The 26,292-nt window shown below is 41.7% G+C and overlaps 1 protein-coding gene across 1 annotated transcript in view; it reads left to right on the top strand.

Annotated features, from left to right (window-relative positions):
• RIN2 (Ras and Rab interactor 2) overlaps positions 1-26,292 on the top strand; it is a 116,549-nt gene that overhangs the window by 42,154 nt on the left and 48,103 nt on the right. The window contains exon 3 of the mRNA XM_049774329.1: positions 5,518-5,617. Coding sequence (XP_049630286.1) covers positions 5,562-5,617 — 56 coding nt within the window. The 5' untranslated portion in view covers positions 5,518-5,561. The remainder of the gene's footprint in view (positions 1-5,517; positions 5,618-26,292) is intronic.

The raw sequence follows: 26,292 nt of genomic DNA, 5'->3' as shown, positions 1-26,292 counted from the left end.
CGTTTTACTCCTGTGGATTGATAGCAGTCCATGGACAGGTAGTTCAAGAACAATGGTCTTAAATTTACCTTTTATCTTAATTCAATTATGTGTTTTACCAATTTACCATGTATGAGTGTAATCAGTCTGCCATTTCACCAAGTGTAATATGCTCTAGGCCCATCCGTGTTGCTGCAAATGACAGGATGTTATGGTTGTTGTTATTGTTGTTGTTGTTTTAAGAAATGAAAATCATAAAAGAGAGCTAGCTCAGTGAGATGAACACAGAACATATACTTTGCATTTAGGAGGCCCAGATATAATCCCCAGTATTGGAGAGTTCTCCATGTACTTTCAGGAATGACCTGAGAGTAGCTTCTCAGCATCATCACTTGTAACACCCAAAAAATAAATTGTCAGAGCTGGAGTCTACCATTGGGTGTGGCCCAAAAACAAAAATAAGAATAATCTATAAAAGAAAAAAAATTCACAGGGGCCTGAACCCCTATACTTTTGAATACCTCCACCCATTTCTCTTAGAGAGCTATATCCTGGACTAGGGTTATAGCCCCTGTTATTTCATATGAATGTCTTTACATTTACGTGTATATAAATAGTAGTTTTGCACTTAAATTAAAATTCATATCTGAACATAACTCTTCTCGAAATTTTTTTTTTTTTTTTTGAAAAATATTTTTTTTTTTTTTTTTTTTTTTTTTTTGGTTTTTGGGCCACACCCTGTGACGCTCAGGGGTTACTCCTGGCTATGCGCTCAGAAGTTGCTCCTGGCTTCTTGGGGGACCATATGGGATGCCGGGGGATCGAACCGCGGTCCGTCCTAGGCTAGCGCAGGCAAGGCAGGCACCTTACCTCCAGCGCCACCGCCCGGCCTGAAACATATTTTTTTAGTTTTTGTTTGTGCATGAGTATAAGATCCTTCAGTATATTTATTCTGTTGATAAACATTTAACAGCTTGTAATTTAGTTTTTTAGTAAGTAATAGTAGAGTAAATCTGTTTATACTTTAGGTTTATTGAGGTGACATTGGTTCAAAAGCATTCATATGTAATGTGTGCAAATATTCTTATGTTCCCCTGGCCACATCTAGACTTAAATAAATATGTAAACGGTGGCAAGATAAAAAAAAAAAGGGGGGGAATCAAAAGATGAATTTATTCTGGAATTGCAGAATAAACCCTAGCAAGCTATTGTGACATATTTTGAATCACAGAACATGAAGCAGAGTGTTAGATTATACCTTGTTTTACTCAAAACAAATATCATCCCTGGTTTCTTTGTATCTGTTTGTTTACAATTTGGTTTCACCCAAAACAAAGATTGACTTATATGTAAACCTTGGCAGGACAAGCCCAGGTTAGCCTTATCTATCTGCCTTACTGCCCCAACTGGGGGTAGTCTCTGTACTCAATAAAACAACAGTTCTAGCAAGCAGCTGGCTCTTTATGAGGTAGAGGATTGCCAGAATACCTGAATTTCTCCCTCAGCCTGGTTGGGTTATTTCGTGCAGAAACTCTGTTTTAGACTCATTCACCTGGAGTTGGAGATACAGCACATGGGGTGATTTTACAGTGGAGTTATTTAGGTGCCAGGAAATAGCTTTCAGGTACATGCTTTCTTGCATAAGACCTCAACCCTCGGCACCTCCCGGCACCCCAAACACTACTGGAAGTTGCCCTGGTGTTCCATTGAACCTGAGCAACATTGCATTGAGACCTGAGTATTGATCTATTCAGCCCAGTTGGTACTGTATCACTGGGGTGGCCCAGGGGCCTCATGAACATTGACTGGGAGACCCTACCCAAATTAAATAGGTTAAAATAAAAAAGAAATGAGACAAGTTCTGAGGCCAGAGCAGACCCAAGACAAACACGGATTTGATTCCTGGCATCCCATATGGTCCCCCAAACCTGCCAGGAGTAATTTCTGAGCACAGAGCTATGAGTAACCTCTGAGAACCACTGGGTGTGGCAAAAAAAAAAAAAAAGAGAGAGAGAGAGAGAAGTTCTGAAACTTCCTTGAGCAGATCAAAACAATTCTGTCACAAAAATAACATTTAATCTAGCTATCTTTTTGATACTTATCTAACCTGGGTTATCTCTTGCAATGCCTCTAAAGACTAAAAGTGAAAAGAAACCCTGTGGTTGATATGAGAGTGTCCAAAACTTCCCTTTCATTTGAACGGTGCATAAGTTGTGCTAAATTCATATCAAACCACAGTGACTTGAACTTGTATATCTTTTTTTTTTTTTTTTTTTGTGGTTTTTGGGTCACACCCGGCAGTGCTCAGGGGTTATTCCTGGCTCCAGGCTCAGAAGTTGCTCCTGGCAGGCACGGGAGGACCATATATGGGACGCCGGGATTCGAACCGATGACCTCCTGCATGAGAGGCAAACGCCTTACCTCCATGCTATCTCTCCGGCCCGAACTTGTATATCTTAAAAGTAGAGAAAATGGTGGCAAATTGCTCTGTAAAATGACTCTAAAAATGATTTTCCTTATGCAAAGTTTCTGTTTTCCCACATTCTCCAGTTTTTGGCATATCAAACTTTTTACTTTTCCACTGGGACATCTGCCAAACAAGATTTCTTGATCATTTCTCTCCTGAGGTCCTTATGCTCCTAGAAGCTCCTTCTAGTTGTCCACAACAGACCACACAAAACAGTATAAGACATGGAAGACACGACCCATCTCTTCAATCTTGATTCTAATTATAAAAATTATCTTCATCTCTACTCTCCTCGAAAATAATCTCTCCCTCTCAAAGATGTTTGCAATATCAACGTGTAGACCAGATATTTCCATATGTGTGCATAACTCCACCTAAAATATCAAAAAACCACCCACCAAATTTCTTTAACTGCTTGTAAGCAACTCAGTTAAAACTTAAACTAGCCAGTGACCCACTTAATTTTTTTCTTGATACTGATCCTTCCTTATTCTCTCCCCCAACCCTCATCTCAATCAAGTATTCTGCCATCTAATTGTTTTAGCCTAAAGCCACTTCTCTTTTCTCTACCTTCACATTCACTCTCACATCTGTCATTTTCTTGTCAAATATCTCCTGGATTTCTCCTCTTATAATTCTACTGTTACCACCTTGATCCATACTACCTTCATCTTCTACCAGAAGCATTTTTGGTACTTTCTAAATGGTCTTGGGAGTTCCCCTTTTGTCCTTACAAACCATTTCTAGCTAGGTATGTGGGATTTTTGTTTGTTTGTTTGTTTTCTTTTGCTTCGTTTTTTAGAATTTAAAACATAACTGAGACCAGAGAGTTAGCAGAAGTAGGGCGTTTGTCTTGCACGCAGCTGACCCAGGACAGATGGTGGTTCGAATCCCGGCACACCATATGGTCCCCCAAGCCAGGCAGGAGTGATGTCTGAGCACAGAGCCAGTATTGTCCTCTGAGCACTGCCGGGTGTGACCCAAAAACAAAAGAAACAAAACCCAAAAGAATTTAAAACATAAACTGAATGGAAATGGTCTAAAGGGTAAAGCACCTGTCCTGTCTGCGGTGGACCTAGACAGACCATGGTTCGAATCCCAACGTCCCCTATGGTCCCCCAGACCCCTGAGCGCCTCCTGGTGTGACCCCTAAACAAACAAACCAACAGAAGACCTAAAAAAAAAATCCACTCTCCCTTATGGGGGCCGGGCAGATAGCATGGAGGTAGGGCATTTGCCTTGCATGCAGAAGGGCAGTGGTTCGAATCCCATTATCCCATATGGTCCCCCAAGTTTGCCAGGAGCGATTTCTGAGCGTAGAGCCAGGAATAAACCTGAGCGTTGCTGGGTGTGACCCAAAAACCAAAACCAAAAAACAAACAAACAAACAAAAAAAAGAAATTTAAAACATAAAATGTCATTTCTCATGGTTTAAAGTCCTCTTAGTATAGAAAATACAGATCTATGAATACTGTGATCTACAAAGCAGAATGGGCCTGCCCCGCTTTCATGCCTTTCCCAGTCCTGGGGATTCTTCCCTTACTTTGCATGATTTCCTTGCCATTGATGGCCTCTTTACTTCCATGAGGACCTGTCCTCAGTATCCTTCTCTTGCCTCCAGAGGCCTCCTAGCTTCTCTCTGGGACATATCCTTTTCTATTTTCATTTTGGAACTTCAAAATACACAATTCTGTGTCATGTCTTTGTATTTCACCAGAGTATCACAACCACAAGACTGAGCTTTCGTCAACCTTACTTTCTCCTCGTAGTGCCTGAAATGGAATGAGTGCCCATCACAGAACTTACTGAGTGATAGATGAGTGCAAACCTAAAAGTTTGAGTGAAGCCTCTCTGTATCTGGGCAGGCTCAAACTTATATTTGAGAGAAGAGTTGTCTTTACTCGGAACTGTTGTTCTCAAACTTGTTCTAAGGACTTTTTACACCCTAAAAATTATGGAAGACACCAAAGAACTTGTGAATTATCTCTGCTGACATATTCTATATTAGACATTAAAAGAAATGCATTTTATATTTATTTTTTTATTATAGGTCTATTATTGACACAAATTGCATTTCTATAAGAAAACAATATTATAATGGGCTGGGGAGATGGCTCATGTGGTTAGGTATAGCAAGTGTGAGGCTCTGAACTCAGTCCTTGGCCTTCCTCCACCCCACTCACAGCATCATTAGGTATTGCCTACGGCACCCAAAGTATTACAACACCAAGTACAATACAGGCCCACCCTTTGGACTGAGCATTCCTGGCAGTGGCTCTACCCCCAGCTTTTGGGGGTGGCCACTATTTTTTAATGGAATAACCATGATACTCTTTGAGAGTAGATGGTCAACACTTCCAGTACAGTATGAGCTACCAGAATAAGTCAAATGAAGAACTTAGAGCAGCCTATGAGGTCTTGTAGATGTTGATTTATCCCAGGTTTTGGGTAATAAGACCACGCAAGCCCACTTGCTGGAAAAAGTGACTTTCCCTCTTGATTTCCTGTAACTCACTCACCCGATAACAGTCCCATGCTGACCTTAGTCTTCTTTTCTCATGAACCGTCTCCCATTTACAAAACATACCAAGGATAGGATCAAAAATACATAGATTATCTTTGTCAGTTGATTTGTAAAATGAATGTCTTTTAAGATTCCTTTCTCTCTTTCCCCGGACCAATTGTAGACAGTGAGATCCAGGGACTTCCTTTTGCATTTGCATTTTGCAGAATAAATAATGAAGCAAACTTCTCTACGAGATTTGTTTATTCCTTTTTTTTTTTTTTTTTTTCTTACTTATGCTGAAAATCAAACTGTGTTCAGATTCTTTTTCTTGAGGGCAATACTGAAGCCTAAGTTCTTCCTCTTTTTAAAGAAGCTGTTCCCTCCTTCCCCCACTCCCTTTTGGGTAGAGGAAATTCACAGAGCTAGGATTTGAAAAAAAAAGAAAAAACGAAAAAGAAAAAATAGGGTAGTCATTTTCCTGCTCCTATAGAAGTGGGTGAAGCTGCCAGTCATTGGTCACGCCTCTTCCACCACCTGACGTCACATTATTTTTGTCTTTGCATAGCTCATTGACACAATCGCCTGGGGAGATCGAGAACTGAAACAGAGATGGTACAGCCAGATGCCAGTCTGGAAAATGGCCTGGAATCCACAGAAGCACACAGGTAACTGGGGGGCCAAGACGCTGGATGCGAGGTGGGAGCCTGGAGGTCTTCTGGGCTGTGGGCTAGCCCTGTGGGTTGCTCCGCAAGTTTGGGAACGGGGAAGGAGGTGGCTTCTCCTGATCCAGCTCTAATGGAGGTGGGAGTGGCTTCAGGAATGAGTTGTCTGCTTGTTTATTTGATTCACTTTAAAGGCTCTTGAACTTTACACCCTCTTAATTCCTCCTTGGCACCAGAACCCTGGAAACCTAGACTTGTATCTGCCATATCTACCTCCTCCCAATGACGGAAACAGTAACACAGCAGGATCCTCCGTGTGCAAAGTAGAATTCAGTGTAGCCCGTCCCAGTCTCCAGAAGGTTTAAATGGGAGAACTAAAGAGGATGGACTCATTTTGCATTCTCAGGTCAGAACAAAATAATACAGCCCTTACCATATATAGCTTGATTGGGAACCAGTATCTTGGACATTGGATATGTTGGTAAACCCAGGGCACACTCCGCACATGTTGTGAGTAGGTGGCTAGATATAGTTTTTGCTGTGGAGAATGGGGTGCCCAGGTCAGGGGGGAGACAAGTAAAAACCTCTTTTGGCTCCTGAGGCTGAGCTTAATAGCTAGTAAAGACTAAGTAATAGAATAACTAGAAAACCCGGTGAACATTGAGTGGTTGGAAGCCCGATTTGTTACCAGCTTCCTCTCTTCCTCTAAAAATGTGCAGTGTGAGGGGAAGTTTATGGAGCCTGCAAGTCCTGTCCAGAGCTGTCTTGTGAAGGCGAGCAGGGAGTGTGGCTTTGACTGTCCAGGTGTGTCTCAAACCAGCTCAACTTGTTTCCTAGCTGACCCTTAGGGGAGTCGTGAAGAGTTGGAGGGAGCGACTTTCAGCCAGCTGCACCACAATAGTACTTGCATTCTGTGTGCTTTCCATTCCTGTCTCTTCTATACCAAATGACAGGGCTGGACCGAATTACGTGCAGTAGCTAGCACCCAATCTTTGCAAACAGCTTGGATTGGTTAATTCTTCCCCATCAATGAACACATGTTCAATCAATTGTTCTTATATAAAACTTTCTGCCTCAAATCAAGTTTAATTTCAAATTATATATTTAGTCAGGGATTTCATCCAATGCATTATAATTATCATCATTGTTATTGCTGCTATTGTTTTTTTGTTTTTGTTTTTGTTTTTGGGTCACACTTGGCAGCGCTCGGGGTTACTCCTGGCTCTGGACTCAGAAATCACTCCTGACTTGGGGGACCACATGGGATGCCAGGATTCAAACCACCCTCCATCCTGGGTTGGCTGTATGCAAGGCAAATGCCCTACCACTGTGCTATATCTCCAGCCCCTATTATTATTATGTATTATCTATTATTATTTATTATTATTATTGATCATTATTATTATATTATTTTGGTTTGGGAGTCATATTTAGTGTGTGCTCAGGGGTTACCCTCAGCTCAGTGATGAAGGAGTCTTTCTTGGTGGTGCTCAGAGAACTATGAGTTGTTGGAGATCAAACCCAGGCCACCAACTTCACCAACTTATTAAATCTCTGTTGAATAAAAATAAAATCATTGATAACAGATACATAAAGTAGACCACTTAATTAAAGACCTTCTTGTTACCTACATCTGTGAAGTGTGACTTGGAATGGACCATCAGGTAATGCAGACTATATGCTTATGGTTGCTGTGAATATCCCTACCTGCACTATAATCTACTAGGATCTTAGCAGCTGCAGGAAGAGTATCTTTGGTTAAAGGCCATACGATCGTTTTTTGTTTGTTTGTTTTTGGGCCACACCCGGCGTTGCTCAGGAGTTACTCCTGGCTGTCTGCTCAGAAATAGCTCCTGGCAGGCACGGGGGACCATATGGGACACCAGGATTCAAACCAACCACCTTTGGTCCTGGATCGGCTGCTTGCAAGGCAAACACCGCTGTGCTATCTCTCCGGGCCCCATAAGATCTTGATCTCTTAACTACAGCCTATTTTAGGTGGAAATCTGGGCAGTTATCTATTCACTGTCATCTCTTTTCATTTTTTTTAAATTAATGTCTTGTAGCATTCCATAAGAACTTTTTAAAAATTAATGTACCTGTTGGGTTTGTTTGGAGTAATTTAGTTTGTAACATTACACAGGTTTAAAACGTTATATTTGGAACATTATATCCATTCAGATGTACAGACATGTAAAAGCAGTATCCTTATGTCAATCACACTTTAGGCTTTTTTTTTTTTGGTTTTTGGGCCACACCCGTTTGACGCTCAGGGATTACTCCTGGGGGCTCTGCCTCAGAAATCGCCCCTGGCTTGGGGGGACCAAATGGGACACCCGGGTCCGTCCTATGCTAGCGCTTGCAAGGCAGACACCTTACCCTCTTAGCGCCACCTTCCCGCCCCACACTTTAGGCTTTTCACCAAAAATCAGGTTTCTTCTATAACCATTTAATTTGGCCCATTTCACCCATTTTGCAATCCTGCTTCCCTCCTCCTTTTTTTTTTTTTTTTTTTTTTATAATTTCTTAGCTTAGAAGAATAAAAAAGTCTGGTTTGGGTTTAATTTGTACACTCATTTGTTTTGTTTCTTTATTCTCACATAAATGAAGTTATTGTAGCATTTGTCTTTTTTCCTCCCAACTTGTTTTACTTGGGTCTATCCGTGTTTTTTTTTTTTTACAAAAAGCAGAAATATGCTTCTGTGTGTGTGTGTGTGTGTTTTGTTAGAGTTTTAGGGGTTTTTTTTTTGGGGGGGGTACACCCAGCAGCGCTCAGGGGTCACTCCTGCTCTGTGTTCAGAAATCACTCCTGGCAGGCTCAGGGGACCATATGGGATGCTGGGAATGGGACTACCATTCATCCTGGGTCTGCTGCATGCAAGGCAAATGCCCTACCACTGCCCTAGCTCTCTGGCCCCATGTATGTGTATGTGTATTTCTAACTCTTATCTCTATTGTGAATAATATTGCATTTAAGAAATTTCAGGGGCCCGGAGAGGTAGCACAGCGGTGTTTGCCTTGAAAGCAGCCGATCCAGGACCAAGGTGGTTGGTTCAAATCCCAGTGTCCCATATGGTCCCCCATGCCTGCCAGGAGCTAAGCTATTTCTGAGCAGACAGCCAGGAGTAACCCCTGAGCACCACCGGGTGTGGCCCAAAAACCAAAAAAAAAGAAAGAAAGAAAGAAAGAAATTTCAGGTGCATTTTTATGTTTACTTGCTTTTTTAATGGTAAGAACCAAAAAGAGGGGCTGGAGAGATAGCATGGAGGTAAAGCGTTTGCCTTTCATGCAGAAGATCGGTGGGTTCGAATCCTGGCATCCCATATGTTCCTCCGAGCCTGCCAGGGAGGATTTCTGAGCATAGAGCCAGGAGTAGTCCCTGAGCACTGCTGGGTGTAACCCCCCCCCCCCAAAAAAAAATAGAACCAAAAAGAAAAAAGTCTACATTGGTTCTTTCTCACTGCATAGTATGGTGTTTGCCACATGTTAACTATTTATTGCCTATTCTGAAAATGGTGGAGCTTATACCCACCATGAGAAAAATCCAGACCAGTGAGATAGAGGCTCTGTGCCAGTAATTTTTTATTGAATGTTTTGGGTGACAGCTTTGCTTTTAATTCTTGCATGTGTCAGTGGCGAGGTCAGGAGGGCCCTAGAATGGAGAGATTTGGATTAAAATAACTCTGCATTTATTTAGAAATGGTGCGGAATAGAACAGAGTTTTGCCTACAAGAAGCAGCAGGGAGCTAAAGGGAGAGAAGAAAGGGGGAATGAATAGATACAACAAGTAGAGTTGATGCACTTAGAGAGAGGAAGCCATTACCTCAATCCCACCATGACAGGGCACCTTCTAGTGGCTTTATAGATGCATTGCAATAATTTTCCTAGGTGGTAATTGTTCTTAGTGAAGGAGAGCTTGAGCATGGCCTGACCAATTCCAGTCCTGGCCTCCACAAAATGTCTCTTGTTTCTTAGTTTATTGAATTTTGAGCCAAATGACAAGTTTCTATGTGGATGAGAATTCTATTCCTTACCTACATTTGTGACAACTTTTGGTTAATATTAAAATGAGTATGAGATCTTATATCATGAACCCTATTCTTGTGTCATAGACCCCTTCTGAAAACAATGTTTTAAAAGCTTTAAAATATATAGAATGAGATTCAGGCTTAGCATAAGAAGTTCAAATTCAATCCTCGGGACTCGCCAGGCACTGCCAGATATGACCCCTGGTGGGGCCCTAAGCTTCATGAGGTGTGGTTCCTGTCCTATGTTGGATAATAAGGCAAATTTAATTTGTTTAAGACACCATGGTTTACAATGCTGTTAATGACAGGGTTTCAGGCATGCGATGTTCTAACACCACACTCACACCCTTCACCAGACTGTCTTTATCCAGTCACCCATCCTTGGATGCTTGCATTATTTTTGTATTTTGGCTATGTGAATTGTGCTGTACCAAACATAGGTACTGCAATTCGCCTTTTCCATTTAAAGTGCTAAGTCCCCAGGGGTAAGAAGGGAGACCATCCAATTGAAAGCAAATGATCAGAAAATGTGAAGTAAGCAAGTTATTTCCCACATCAAGTGGCACACTCCATAATAGGTCCGGGAACTATTGTCATCTGGAAGAAGAGATGAACACAGCAAGGGACACGTTTGAGTTAAAGTGAGTGGTTAAATCTCAGCTATAAAGAAAATTGCTAGATTTTGTTCTCTGCATTCGAAATGGGAAAAGGCTGATTTCAAAACTAGGCTAAGTGAAAGTATAAAATGCCATCTTTTTTCCCTGCAGTGGTCACTTCTCGACCTACCTGACCTTTTAGTCTGGCAGACGCGATTCATGCATTCACTTTTTTGAGCTACTGCTTAGCATAGCCATGCTCCCTGGCTTCTTTTCAGTTCACCTATGACTGCTTATAACCAACTCCAAGGTGTTTCCTCTCGTTTCCTTAGCCCCCTCATCCTGGAACACCTGGAACATCCCAGAACACTTGTGAGCCTCTTCTCTTCACACCTTCCCTTCTCTTTCCCACTTATTTTACATCAAATACTTAAATCCCCTGTGCCTCAAGGTACACACTAGTAAATGAGAATAATTAATAGAGCTTTATCTCACTGAGTTGTTAGGAAGATTAAATGAGCTGATAACTTAAGCATGATGTTAGTAAGAGGCAAATACAACATGCTATTTTCCAAAGAGCTCTCTACACTAATGTCTGACCTCTTGACTTTGATGCCATCTGTTTATGGGTAGTTTCCAACTCATAGCTCCAGGCTGGTGCTGTCAACAGCTTGCTGCCCACTCAGTGTGATCTTCGGTATCTCATACTTAGAGCCGACTGAATCCTGCTTTCCCTTCAAAATCTGCCCCATCCGGAGCTGGAGTGGTGGCACTAGAGGTAAGGCATCTGCCTTGCAAGTGCTAGCCTAGCACAGACTGCAGTTCGATCCCCTGGCATCCCAAATGGTTCCCCCAAGCCAGGAGCGATTTCTGAGCACATAGTCAGCAGTAACCCCTGAGCGTCAGTGGGTGTGGCCAAAAAAAAAAAAAGGGAACAAAAACCAAAATCTGCCCCATTCTATATGTCTCCCATCCCTGTAACTTTGCTTCTAGATGGTTGTGCCTCCCAGTTATCTCTGATGTCGCTTTTTCTCAAATCTACCCGCCAGTCCATCTCCAAATCCTGACCACTGTACCTTCCAGGAGATCCATTTCTTATCAGCAACACTGAAACAGCTAGACCCCCTATCACTTCCACTTTTGTTTAGTTTTGGGGCCACATCCTGCGATGCTCAGAAGTTCCTCCTGGCTCTGCACTCAGAAATTGTTCCTGGCAAGCTCGAGGGACTATATGGGATACTGAGAATCGAATCTGGACCCATTCCGGTTCAGCTGCATGAAGGCAAATGCCCTACCAGGCCCCTAAATAATTTTTTTAGTTAAATCACCAGGTGATATATAGTTACAAAGTTGTTCATGAATGAGTTGAGTTTCAGTCATACAGTGCCCAACCCCTGTCCCTTTGCCAGTACACATTTCTAGCCTCCAATATCCAAGTTTCCCTCCTGGTCTCCACACTGCCTGCCTCAATGGCAGATATGTCTGTCTGTCTGTCTGTCTGTCTGTCTGTCTGTGTCTCTTTCTCTCTCTCTCTCTCTCTCTCTCTCTCTCTCTCTCTCTCTCTCTCTCTCTCTCTCTCTCTCTCTCTTGTTTTTGGGCCACACCTGGTGACGCTCAGGGGTTACTCCTGGCTATGCACTCAGAAGTTGCTCCTGGTGTGGAGGACCATATGGGGCGCTGGGGGATCGAACCGTGGTCCGTCCTAGGCTAGCGCTGGAAATGCAGATACCTTACTGTCTAGCGCCACCACTCCGGCCCCCTAGATCTCTCTCTTTTACTTCTCTTCATCCTTGCTCTTCTTCCTCCTCTCCTCCTCTCCTCCTTTCCTCCCTCCCTCTTCATTATTTCCTTTTAGACAATGATTTGCAATATGTTACTAAAGGCATCTAATTCCACTTGGTCCATCTGGTTTACCGTCTCTGCAACATAGAAAATTGTAATATAAATCTAACTTATATCAATACTCCATTCAAAACCCATCAGTGGATTTAAAATGAAAATCAAGAAGGTTGCACTGGTGAAGGGTGGTGTTCTTTTCTACAAACGAAACCCAACTACAAACATGTTTGTAATCATGGTGCTTAAATAAAGATATTATAAAAATAAATAAATAATGAAATAAATAAAAATTAGGGGTTGGAGGGTTAGCATGGAGGTAGGGCATTTGCCTTGCATGCAGAAGGACCGTGGTTTGAATCCTAGCACCCTATATGGTCCCCCGAGCCTGCCAGGAGTGACTTCTGAGCGTAGAGCCAGGAGTAACCCTGAGTGCTGCCGGTTCTGACCCAAAAACCAAAAAATAAATAAATAAAAATCAGAAGCTATAGAGATAGTCCAATGGGATAAGAATATGCAGGAGGCCCAGGTTTGAGCCCCAGCATTGGTGTTCTCCCCCCAAAACTTCAAGGAACAATCCCCAAGCACCAAACCAGAAGTGACTCCAAAGTAGTGCCCCCCAGTAGAAAAAGAGATAGATACGTAGATGATAGATAGATAAATAGATAGATAGGCAGATAGTAAAATATAATCAAACCCATCAGGGCCAGGGACATAGCTCACAGAGTTATTACGCATAGAGCCAGAGATATAGTACATCACGTAGGGCACTTTCCTTGCATCTGGTTTATATCCCTGGTAACACATATGGTCCCCCTCCCCAGGCCCACCAGGAGTAAGTCCTGAGCACTGTCAGGTGTGGATCCCAAAGCAGAATATACATATATAGGGATGGAGGGGAGTTGAGCCTGTAGCTTGCATATGAAGGCTCCAAGTTCTATGTGTGACACCTCCTTGAGCTCTACCAGGGTGTCCAAATAACCCTGGTGGTTCCCAAGCAACAAACCTTGTACCACTCAGTCATATATCTCTGGTTTTGGGCAATAGACTCCAAAGCACTGCTAGGAAGTACCTCATCAAAATAACACAAAACCGAAAAGAACCATTGTTGTAGCCTGTGTGATTTCAAAGAATCCCCACCTTAAAAGAGGGCTTATCTCTTCTCTTACACTCTCATCCCTTTGTCATGTGACTCGGCCCCTCCAGCCTTTGTTTTTTAGGCCATACCCAGTGATGATCGGGGCTTTCTCCTGGCTCTTCACTCAGGAATTAGTTCTGGTGGGCTCAGGGAACGTGTGGGATGTTAGGGATTTTTGAGCAGCACTGTTCTTTACTTGCCTAAAGGATAAAATACAATATCAGAAAAAAAGATTAGTGTCCTCAGTCTGGAAAGGGCTCTCCAATGATCCATTAAATCTCTTGAGTAAGGACTCCCAACACTTCAATTCTTTATGCTAAATTTTCACCAAAGTATGGCATTTTAAACCATATACTAGCACTCAGAGCAATACATAATATCCTCAACACTTCCACAACTCTCCTTCTAAATACTCTCTACCCCAAAGCCCAAGATTTATTACGTTCCTCACTTCTGTTGCAAAACTTGGATTTTGAACTTTAATTTGTCCATTTTACTGTTGAAGGATGTTTGAGTTGCTTCCAATCAGAAGTATTTTGAGTAAAACCACTGTGAGCATTCTTACACTTATATTGTTTTGGTCAGTGTGTGTATACAGTCAGAATTGGTGGAATTTTGGATAATAGTAATTTTATATAAAATCGAGCCTAGCACTTCTCCAGTCACTGTATCTGTCTTGTACATCCATCAACAGTGTGTAAGAAGCATTGACACCTCTTCTACAAGTAGAACTATTCTCAGTATTGGCTACATTTTCCTTATAACCATTTGGCTGAGTGTGTTGATAATTTCCGAAACCATATGGGCAATAACAATTAAAAGGAACTTCACACTGTCATTTAAGTATATTGTCTCTTTGGTACTTGGGAATAGATCAACAGAATAGGTTTTCTTACCTTGAGATCCAGGAATAGCTTTTGATAGAGTATCAGATTTTCTTATTACAGATATAAGTCTTGATTTCACAAGACTAAAATCAAAGGGTTTCATTTTAGTCTTGACTATCTCTAGGGAGTGATATTCAGTGTATGAAACATAAGTTGTGAAAATTATTTGGAGGAAGGAGTTGAAAAGAAATGTAAAACTTTTTTTTTTTTGGTTTTTGGGCCACACTCAGCGGTGCTCAGAGGTTACTCCTGGCTGTCTGCTTAGAAATAGCCCCTGGCAGGCAGGGGGGACCATATGGGACGGGATTCAACCAACCACCTTTGGTCCTGGATTGGCTGCTTGCAAGGCAAACGCTGCTGTGCTATCAAGAAATGTAAAACATTTTATTGTTGTTTGTGTTTTGGGTCATACTCAGCAGCACTCAAGGATAACTTCTGGCTCTGAGCTCAGAAATCCTGGCAGGCTCAGAGACCATATGGGATGCCACGGATCGAATTTGGGTCGGTCTCAGGTCAGCCACGTGCAAGGCAAATGACCTAACACTGTGCTATTATTCCAGCCCCCAAGAATGTAAAACATTTTAAGAGAAATGTAAATATATGGATATTATATTATTTAAATATATTTTTTAATTGTAGAGCTAATAACCTGGAGGTGTGGGAGAGGGGTGGAGTGGGAAATAATAAAACTCTCTTGCTGAAGCTTTGGCTTGACTTTGTTTTGTACTTAGATAAAAGAAATAATCTAGGTCTGGGGTAGTAGCACAGTGATAGAGTGTTTGTTTTGCATGCAGACCACTTGGGACACACCTGGGTTCAATCCCTTGCATCCAATTTGATCCCCCTAGCCTGCCAAGAGTGACTTCTGAGTGCAGATCAGAAGTAACCTTTGAGCGTTGCCGGGTTATGGACGAAAAACTAAGAAAAAAAATTCTGATTTAATTTCCTATAAGCCTGTGAGAAATCATGCTCAATCCTACCAGTGGCCACATGAAATCTATTATTTACTCTTTCTAGACTTGGGTCTTTGTTGTCTTAGTAGTTGCCTCTATCAGAGAGATCTGCTGAGTTGGAATGCAGTTGTGAGTTAGCTCAACTGTGAAGGAAGATTATTAGAGCCTAACACTATTTAGACTGGGAACTGCAAATCCAAGAACTGTCTGTCTTTCTGTGAAACCTCGTAGCTGCTCTGCTCAAAGGTCAGCAACCAGGCCAAGCCTCAGCCTGTCCGGCTCCTTCTCCTCCAGTTTTCTGCTGCAAGGGTAACCAGGACAACAGGTTCTTTGTTCCACTTGCTTTGTTTTACAGGAACAAATGGTCACTCCTGCCAGGATTGGCTGGGGATCTGCACTTTTCATCTCTAGCTAGAGAGACAACGAGAGGAAGTTCATAAGCAAAAACTGTCACCCAATTGGTTTCCTCTTACGAAAATGGTAGTGCCTCCTCCCTGATGCTGACCCTTTCTTGATTCCCATTCCTGTTTTGATCTTTCCTTATCTTCAGCTTAAAAGTAACTAGACACTCAACACATTTTTTTTTTTTTTTTTTTTGGTTTTTTGGGCCACACCCGGTGACGCTCAGGGGTTACTCCTGGCTATGCACTCAGAAGTCGCTCCTGGCTTGGGGGACCATATGGGATGCCGGGGGATCGAACCGCGGTCCGTCCTAGGCCAGCGCAGGCAAGGCAGGCACCTTACCTCCAGCGCCACCGCCCGGCCCGTCAACACATTTTTTAACAAAAGTCTTCCTGGGATATACCTTGCATGAGAAAGTTTGTTTTAGAAAGCAGGAAAGAGTATAGGGCTTGTGGCTGGAATGGTGACACAAGCGGTAAGGTGTCGGTCAGCCTTGCTCGCGCTAGCCTAGATGGACCACAGTTCGATCTCCCGGAGTCTCATATGGTCCCCCAAGCCTGGGGCGATTTCTGAGCGCATAGCCAAAAGTAACCCCTGAGAGCGTCCGGGTGTGGGCCCCCCCCCCAAAAAAAAAAAACAAAAAACAACAAAAAAAGAGTATAGGGGTTAATAGCTATGTGCTATGCTATGCCAATCCAAGTTCTATCAAAATATCACACACACACACACACACACACACACACACATACACACACATACACAATTTTATGTGGAAACTGAGGTCTCCTACTTCAGAAAACAAAAGCTCTTGGTCACACTGGAATGCAGACCTCAACTCCAAATATGCTGGGCATGTTTTTTTCTTTTCAGGCTTAAGGGGACACCAAAGGCCTTGAGAATTTAAACTAGCAATTTGCCTAAGAGCCAGGGAGACAGGTCCCAGAGAGATAGCACAGCGGCGTTTGCCTTGCAAGCAGCCGATCCAGGACCAAAGGTAGTTGGTTTGAATCCCGGTGTCCCATATGGTCCCCCGTGCCTGACAGGAGCTATTTCTGAGCAGACAGCCAGGAGTAACCCCTGAGCACCGCCAGGTGTGACCCAAAAACCAAAAACCAAAAAACAAACAAACAAAAAAAAGAGCCAGGGAGACAGAACAGCTATTTAGATCATTGCCTTGTATGCTGAAGACCCTGGTTCAGTCTCCAAGCATTTCCAGAAGTGATCCTGAGCTGAAAACCTCCTGGTACGGCCTCAAATGTTCCTTCCCCCACAGTTTTTAATCTATTTACTTGCCTAGTGGAAGGAAACTACACAAGTCAGAACTGGTCCAGTTATATTCATTTCTAGCATTTTGACCTCACATTTAAGAGATAACCGGTGGCCCTTCCTATAAACTTTGAAACCCAGGTAAATGTACAATAGTCCTCATCTAAATAATTATTCCCCCAATCTCGACTTAAATTTCAAAAGTTTTCAACTTACCTGGCAATGTCTCTCCTCTGAAAAGAAAAATCAGCCTGAGTTCTATGTAATAATCAGAATAAATAAGTCTTCTTTCCTCAACTTATTATGAAGTAGAGATTTCATACAGTTGACAAATTCTCACAAATTTGTTTTCATGATTGAAAGTGTTAGAAAGTTATTAGACATAAACTGTTAGGTTTTATATATATACATATATAGGAATATATATATATATATATATATATATATGGAATGGATATTGTTCCAAAAATTTGTATTGGTTAGATTTGTATCTCTCCTCGCTGAACTGTGTTTTTCTTGGTCGCTACATAGGAGGCCTCTCTCAACATTTTTTTCAGAAACCGCTAGGTTTGTCACTTCTCTTCCCCCATTTCTAGGAAGCCTTTAATTCATGTTCTGCCAAATGGTGTCTTGGCCACTGCTTCACATTTGGAATGTGCTACTTTCCTTTGGATAGCGAGAAAAAAATCTGGTCCCAGAGTAGAGCCATCATCAACTTGTATCTGCTTCATAATTTTTATTTTTTTTAATTTTTTTAAATTCATAGTTGTTGTTGTTGTTGTTGTTTGGATCATACCTGGCAGTGCCTTCAGGACTGTTGCTGACTTGATGCTTGGGAATCACTCCTGGAGGTACTCAGAGGACTACGCATTGATACGGATTGAACCCAGGCTGCTAGCATATGCACACCAGCTCTTTGAGTCAATTCCCCAGCATATGAATTGTTGTTGTTGCAGCATTCCAGGGCCAAGCATAGTCAGGAATCAAACCCAGAGGGGCTACCTACAAAGCAGGCAATCTAGCCATTTGAACCTTTCCCCAGCCTGGTCCATGAGTCATGAGATATGTCTAATTTGGTTCTTGCAGCTAGAAGCCTGCATCCTTGGGCACTGCAATGTTCCAGACTGTGCCATTCATGCCTTTGCAGCTAGTTGTGGCAACATTATGTGAAAAAGCTTTATTTGGCTATGACTTAGATGAAGGAGAACCCCAAAAAGGCAGAATACATTTAGAGATTTCAGCACAGAAGTAATCAAGAAAATCCATCTTAGAGGGTTTTTTTTTGGGGGAGGGGGGAATCCATCTGAAAGTTGAGGAAGGCACACCCATAGAAATCTAGTTGGTACTAGTTGGTACCTGATGATAGGCAGAGAACATTCCAGCCACAGGGTCTGCCAGGAGCCATCCTCAAAAGATTCGCATTAAATGCTGACAATACTAGTCTTCAAATTTATTTTTGTTTTTTTTTGTTTGTTTGTTTGTTTGTTTGTTTTTGGGCCACACCTGGTGATACTCAGGGGTTACTCCTGGCTATTGTGCTAAAAAATTGCTCCTGACCATATGGGATGCTGAGATTCTAACCACCTTCAATCCTGGATTGGCTGCTGTGCAAGGCAAACACCCTACCACTGTGCTATTGCTCTGGCCCTAGTCTTCAAATTTTATTTCAAGAATAGTGTACCTTAAAATGAAAACATCTTTTCTTAGGAAGATCAGACAATCAGGAGACAATGAACAAAACATCCTAAAAATTAAGCAGAATTTTAACTCAGTTTTCTTTGGCTTTCCAGGATCTCATAATAAGTTCTTTTCCAATTTTGTTGTTGTAACAGTTTCTTTTGGTCAACAAATTATGTTTGATGGGATGGGACCGGAGTGTGGCACAGCGGTAGGGCATTTGCCTTGCATGTGGTTGACCTAGGACTGACCGCAGTTAGATCCCTGGCGTCCCATATGGTCCCCCAACCCAGGAGCAATTTCTGAGTGCATAACCAGGAGTAACCACTGAGTGTCACCGGGTGTGGCCCAAAAACCAAAAAAAAAAAAAAAAAAAAGTTTGTTGGGTAAACTGAGTCTGGAAACTTCAAGTAAAGAAAGAGTCAGTTGTGAAGAGGCAGCAGCAGACTCAAGTCTGATTGCAAAGGTTCTTTCTACCTATCCCTGAAGATTTCTAGGAATACAGAATTGGAAAGGATTCTACTGAATCTATAATATGCCTTACTGGAAAATGTCATCTTGATATCTGAGTTTTTACATGTGTAGAAAATGAGAGTTTTTATTCCAAGTAAAGAACTCTCATGGTAGCAGTGTATTAGAGCCTCTGTAAGTGTGTTTATCTGGGATTTTTGTTTGAGTTTTTTCATACCTCACTTTCCTGCCAAAGCTCTCTTATTTTGTGCTCACCCAGCTGGTGTACATGAAGCTGCTTTTGCTGAAATCCTTAATGTGCTAGCTATAGCCACAGAGTTGAAATAAGAAGGGAGGTTTGGGACATTGGTGATAGGAATGTTGCACTGGTGAAGGGGGGGGGGCGTGTTCTTTACATGACCAAAACCCAACTACAATCATATTTGTAATCAAGGTGTTTAAATAAAGATATTAATAAAAAAAGAAATTATGTATTTGGGGCCTTAAATAAAAATGTCCCCAATGTCCTAGTTTTAATGTTATGGGCATAGAATTATAATTCTTGGTTAAAATTTAGCATCAAAGAGCTAGATAGATTGCTCAATGGACTGACTGCATGCTTGTGTATAGGAGGTCTGAATTTGATCCTCTATTCCTGGCAATGTGTTGTACCCCAAGTACCCAGGAATAATTCCCCAGGTACTGACTCTGGAGTTGCTCCAAGCACTGTTGGCTGTGGCCTAAAACCCAAACCCAAAACTCATCATGGATTTTGGTTGGTTTGGTTTGGGTTTGGGAACCATACCTAACTTTGCTCAGGGTTTACTCCTGGTTCTGTGCCTTTCCAGGGCCACTATGGATGGGGTCAGAAGAGCAAACCCACACATGCAAGGCAAGCACCCTATCCTGTGTACTACGTATCTCCCTCCCCTCAACATGGACTTTTAGACTCAAAACTTGGCTTGCCAGTCAGTGTGGGTCTAGAAGGAAATTTATGTGCAGTGAAGCAGGTCCTACTAACAGTTTAGACTTGTTGTTCTTTCAGTATTTGGACTGCTTCCTTTTCTTGCCCCAGGCCCTAAGATGGCTAAAGGCCAAAGGTACTTTTGGGAGATGTGGTGATTTTTGCCACCCTTTTCCTGATAAACACAGAGACAAGAATCCTTTGTCTCCTATGACTGAAACTGGCAGTAAACTCTATGGTTGGTGCCTCTTTGGGGAAAGGCCTGAATCAGAGGTTAAATATGAGGAACCAGTACCTAACGCTCATTGGTCCCTGGGCTTTTCCCCTTCTTCACTAACTAGGATTAAACCTATTTAGTGTTTACTAGGTTCACCTCCTACCTAAATCCCATCTCACCTAGAGTAGGGGCTTGACCTAATAAGACTCAGGGATGAAGACAGGCAAGTTAGAGGGAGAGTAAAATAACAGGTGCTCCGGGAAAGAACCAGTGGATTACAGTATTATCTCTAGTTGTAGAGACAGGACTCAAGCTTGGTTCTAATAGGATAGATAGAAGGTTTTTGTGGTAGTGGACTTTTAAAAAGCTTGACCACAGGCACGGATGGGTTATATAATGGCAAAAGCCTTTTTTGTTTTGTGTGATTTTTTTTTCTCTAACTCCAAAGACCAGTTTTGCAAACCATGCAGGAAAAGTATGTTGTTCAAGTCAAATTGTGCCTACACCAGTCTCATCTGCATGCCACAATTCTTTTTCCTTTCTTTTTGTTTTGTTTTTTTTTTTTTTGCATGTGAGTGTATGTGTGTGCGTGCTTGAGTGTGCATGCATGTGTGTGTGTGTGTGTGTGTGTGTGTGTGTCTTTGTTTGGGGGCCAAACCCATCAGTATTCAGAGATTACTCCTGACTCTGAACTCAAATCATTCCTGGCAGGCTTAGGGTAGGGTGGGGGCATATAGGATGCCAGAGATTGAACCTGGGTCAACAGTGTGCAAGGCAATGCCTCCTTGCTGCGCAATCATTCCAGCCCCCAATTTTTTTCTTATTTACCAAATACCCTCATTAGCATTGATTTATATATTTTACATTATTTTAAAAAGTAAATGTGACTTGAGAACTTCCCACACACATAAAAAGAAATGTGTTAGAGCCTGAGTATAGTAGGTAGACTATTTACTTTGACTTGGCTTACTTGGGTTCAATCCCAGCATCTCATATGGTCCAATGAACCCTTCCAGAAGTGATCCCTGAGTGCAGGGATCAGGAGTAAACCCTGAACACTGCCAGGTGTGGCAATATATATATATATATATATATATATATATATATATATATATATATATATATATGAAGATAATTTCTCTATGTTCCAGCTTTGACAATGGCAAAACTCATAGAGACACAGTTTCTTTTTCTAGGGATGAGGGAAAAAAAAGAAGAGCTAGAGAAGTATACTTAAAGAGGTTAGGCACTTGTCTTGCATGCAGTTGACCTCTGTTTAATCTTTGGCATAGCTTATGATCCTCTAATACCTTCAGGAGTGATCCTTGAATACAGAGCTAGGAGTAGCCCCTGGGATTTCTGTAACTAGCATTAGCTGTGCCAGCATATTTTACCCCCTTCAGAAAACACCTCATACCAAGTTGATTGTTTTTCTTTTAATATTTTATGCAATGTGTTTATTGTATGTCATTTGTTTGGAGAAAGACTAGATTGTGAAATCAAAGAAAATCAAAGTATAGATCTACTTCCAGTGTGTCTTGAGGACTGGATCTTGGAAAGAAAAAATGCATTCCAGCCAGTAGTGTCTGCATCCTTTTATGCATTAGATGATGCCATCCCCAGTAGCTCTTGATTAAGACAATAAAGTTAATCATTTACAAGTTCTTCTGTAAATTGCTAGTTTCTCCAAATGAGTGCAATCCTGTGAATTTTAATAAAATTGATCCCGGTGTCTCCCTAGCTAATTCTACATTAGAATGCATTTTCTGCAAGCCTCTAGTGTTGGACTCTAGAATAATAATGCCTGAGGCCAGGAATGAAGGGCAGACAGCCAAGTGGAAAAACTCCTCTCACCCCACATTCTGAATAGTTTGGACTCAAGTGTGACCAGAGGATAGCTGGTGTTGACAAACGTTACCTTGTCCTACTTCCCCAAAGTAGGGAGGAATGTACAGTGATCAACTGCAAAATCATGTGGTTGCAGGTGTGTTGGGATGGGGGAGGTTATAGGGTCTGAGTTTTACAGTATGTGATTTTTGCCCCCAAGGTACCTTGCATTTGTGGACTATTTTAGTATCTGCTATTTATTTTCACTTCTGAGTCTCTCTGAATCCATATCCAAGCTTCATTTCTCTGTAAGAGCAACCCTAAATACAGGGAAATAGTAGTAATCTTTGAAAAAAATGTAATGAATTTATTACAGAAATCTATGTAAGAACAGAGAGATGATATATGTATATATTTTGCATGTGGCTGACCCCATTTATAGCCTTGGCATCATCTGGGCCCTCAAACACCCTGAAGGCCCTGATTAATTACCACCATTGGAACCCAGGTAATCCTCAGTACCACAGGGCCTGAGTCTTTTATAAAGGGAACCAAAGGGACCAAAGGGACCGCAGGCCTGAAGATATAGTATAAGAATTAAGGCACTTGCCTTGCATGCAAACAAAAACCTTTTAATCCCCAATACTGTATATGATTGAGCAATACCAGGAATGAATGCTAAGTGTTCCACCATCAAAGCTCTCAATTTCCCAGAAAAGTAAAAGAACCTTTTTCTACATAACTACAGTAAACTAATCACATTGAAGAAATTAAGTAGCAATCCAATAGCATCTAATATAGATCCACGTTCAAATATCCTTCATGATCCTTTATAACTTTTTAAAAATCTTGATCCTGTTTATCAATTCTGCATTCTATAGTTGTCTATCTCTTTTTCTTTGCATGTATTAGTATAATCCCACAACCTTAAGTAAAATATTTCATGACTGTCACTTTTTAACATTTCAGACCAGTCGTTTTTCAGAAAGTTCCTGAATTTGGACTGTGTCTAGTTATTTCCTTCTGTTTAATTTGTTTAAAAGCATCTTGGGCCAGGAAGGATACCTATGATGATTATAGTTTCTCAGATCATTACTAGTATCAGGGTTAGTCAGTTTACAGGTCTTAACACTGATCACTTGGTTAAAAGAATGGTTGTTTTGGGTTGTTTTTTTTTGGGGGGGGGGAGGAGGTTTGGGGCCACACCTGGTGGCTCTCAGGAGTTACTCCTGGCTCAGCACTCAGAAAGCGTTCCTGGCAGGCTTGGGGGACCATATAGGATGCTGAGAATTGAACCTAGGTCCATCCCTAGTCAGCTGCATGCAAGGCAAATGCCCTACTGTTGTGCTATCTCTCCAGCCCCTGCTAAAAGAACGTTTGAAGGATCGTTCACCTTTGTCCAGGGTCCAGCCTGATCACCTATTGATAAAAAATTTATGCGTTGATATTTGAATACCATCAATATTCTGTTTCCTAATAGAGTAGAAAGGACAGACATGGAATTTATGATTTGCCTTTGTTCTAATTGGGTGGAGGTTTTATTACTTAATACTGATTAAAAAACTAAGAAACCTGATTCAGGGCCATCTTGATATGAAATAGAGGATGCACTAGAGGACTAGAATTCATGCCTTGCACTTGCTTTGCATATGCCAGACCCTGGATTCTATCCCTGGCAACTCAATCCCAACAGCAGTGGGTGATAACTTAGTAGTCCTCAGCAACCCTTGGCTTGAGCAGAACTGTGTGACTAGGCTCAAACATTGAACGTGTATCCCAGTTGACTAAGTTTGGACAGGAGTGGCCTCCCTGCTCCAGCTCCCTGAGTACTGCAAAATTAAAAAGAAATCTGGTCAGTTGTCCCCATGGAGATCAGGTCATTATTATTAGACTCTTCTGACAGAGGTTTCTCTTTGATGAACCACTCATTCTTTGTCTTCCTTCAGATCTGCTTGCAGATAGTGGTTTCCGGTATTCACTTAGTTTCTGTGCATCTATCAAGTTCCTAGGTTGAATTCTCCAGAAGCAGAGGCAAAGACAGGGATGTTTGTGCAAAGATTGATTGAAAGACATTCACAAGGTTGACATTGTCAACTTTGTTCAACAGAATGGGACAAGGGTACAATCCCAGAAAAAAAGATGTGGCCAGTAGGAACCTAACTTCAGTCTGATTCTTCTGGGACAACTTAGACTTACTCAAACTTAGTCAAAAGGCTATTCCTCACCAGACAGAGTGTGGATTGGCAGTGGGCCTGTTCCTAGGGAAAGGAAAATTTTCCAGTTATGGCAGGGAGAAAGGAGCTTTGGTCTGCCAACACACACACAGACACACATACACACACACACACACACACACACACACACACACACACACACACACACACACGAGCATAGACACCCTGTCTACTAAAGGGGTTCTAGATCAGGCCCTAAAAGCTCTAATAGTTTCCTCATTCGTTTTTCCCTGCAGGTTGGCCCTGATGAAATCCAATTTGTCCTATAATAATAGGCTACAAACCTCCAATGACTGGCTGAATCAAGGCTTGAGTTTAGTCACTTGCAAAGACAAGCTTTAATTGATGGTTACTTCTTTGAAAGGAGCCATGAATCTTATTCACTATCTTCCTGTCTGGGCACCGATTTTTAGACTGAGGTCAGCTGTCAGAGGTTGTGCCCTTCAAAGGAAGAAAAGAATAGGTGCCAGCATATTGATGCCTAGAGCACATGTGTCAGGAATTCTGTGTGAGACGTCATTGAATTACGGGTCTTGGTCAAGATATCACCAACCTGAGATGGTCGAGGTGAAATATTTTTTTCTCTAACTTCTGAGCATCTCTCCAGTGACATGGTGCCCACTCTTTATTTTTCCTAACTGGATTGGGCTCAGTTGCATGTTAAGGGTTTTAGTTGGTTTGTTTTTCTTTGTTTTTTGTTTTTTTATGGCAGTACCTAGAATCCAACCCAGGGTTTGCAAATGGTACCCCTTCATTAACAATAGTGCAAACCAGAATGCTAAAAAGGGAAAAATAAAAGGAAGAGAGAAAAAAGTAAAATATCTGCTCTGAGACGGGCAGCAGGAGAATGGCGAGGGAAACTGGGGACATTGGTGGTGGAAAATACGTACTGCTGAAGGGTGGTGTACATTGTATGACTGAAACTCTATTATGAACAATTTTGTAACCACTGTGCTTAAATTTAAAAGAAGAAAAGAAAACATAGCAGGAGAATAATACCCAAAGGCAATAGAAATGAAGGTTGAGAAGAATGCAAAATTCTTAGGAGAAAGCTTCCACAATGGGAAGAGGGCAGATAGGCTAGAGAAGGGACCACTATGACAGTGAAAGTGGGAAATGACCACTCAGGAAAAGAACTGGGTATGAAAGGGGGTAAAGTGATAGGCATGATACCCCTTCAATATTGCAAACCACTAAAAAGGAAAATGTCTGCATAGAGGCAGGAAGGAAGCTGGGGCACTGGTGGCAGAAAGTGCACCCTAGTGAAGGGGATAGTTGCTCACATTGTATGATGAATACTCAATCACTAACCATTTTGTATCACGGTATTTCAATTAAACAAAACTTTTGCTTTGTTGTTGCCTTGGTAACCCAGGTTTGTGTATATATATAATTATGGTGCTTATGTGTCTCACACATGGTTTCAGTGCACACACACTTGGCCTGGATGTTCAGTGTGAGGTCTGCACTCCTTTGGTTGTGGTATTTGCATATGTGTCCATCAGGGATTGGACTCATATATAGTTACAGAATTCATGCACATTCTGCTTTGGAGTGCTCACCAGGGACCACATACTTTAATTGTGATGCATGCGCACACACACACACACACACACACCCCTCTGTGAGTGCAAGACCATATATTGCTAGTGGTCCCACTTAACACCTATCAGCAGTAATAAGGATCAAACACAAGACCTCATATTTACAGCACAGGTGCTATGAGCCACCAAACCATCCCCCGTCCTCTTCCTTTTAACTGGTATATACTAATACCTCTCTTACAGGTGGTTGTAGGAGTACATGAGAATGTTTGCAAATGGCTTGACTGTGGCTAGGCACACACATGGATAAGCTCTACTGTGTTCCTAGTCTTATTTGTTTTTCTGCAATAGTGGGTGAACACCCACTCTCTAGAATTTCTGGTTCTGCCATTTCACAATTATGTCTAAGGCAGGAGAGCTTGATGACTTCTTGTGCTTCAGTTTTCTAATTTGTAAGAGTTTAAATGCTCAATAACTAGGCTAGTATTGGTTCCAAAGGCAACACAAAAAAGTATAATTTTTGCACTCTCATTTATACACATAATTCCTTTTTTAAAATTTATTGTGGTTTAGATAATTGGGTTACAATAGTGTTAGAACTTGACAAAGGTTTAATAGTGTTTAACTTGACAAAACTTGACTTGAAAACTTGACAGAGT

This window comes from Suncus etruscus, chromosome 6, assembly GCF_024139225.1.
Source record: "Suncus etruscus isolate mSunEtr1 chromosome 6, mSunEtr1.pri.cur, whole genome shotgun sequence".
Lineage (NCBI taxonomy): Eukaryota > Metazoa > Chordata > Mammalia > Eulipotyphla > Soricidae > Suncus > Suncus etruscus.
Note: the sequence above shows the minus strand (reverse complement) of the source record. Positions and strands in the feature narration are given on the sequence as shown.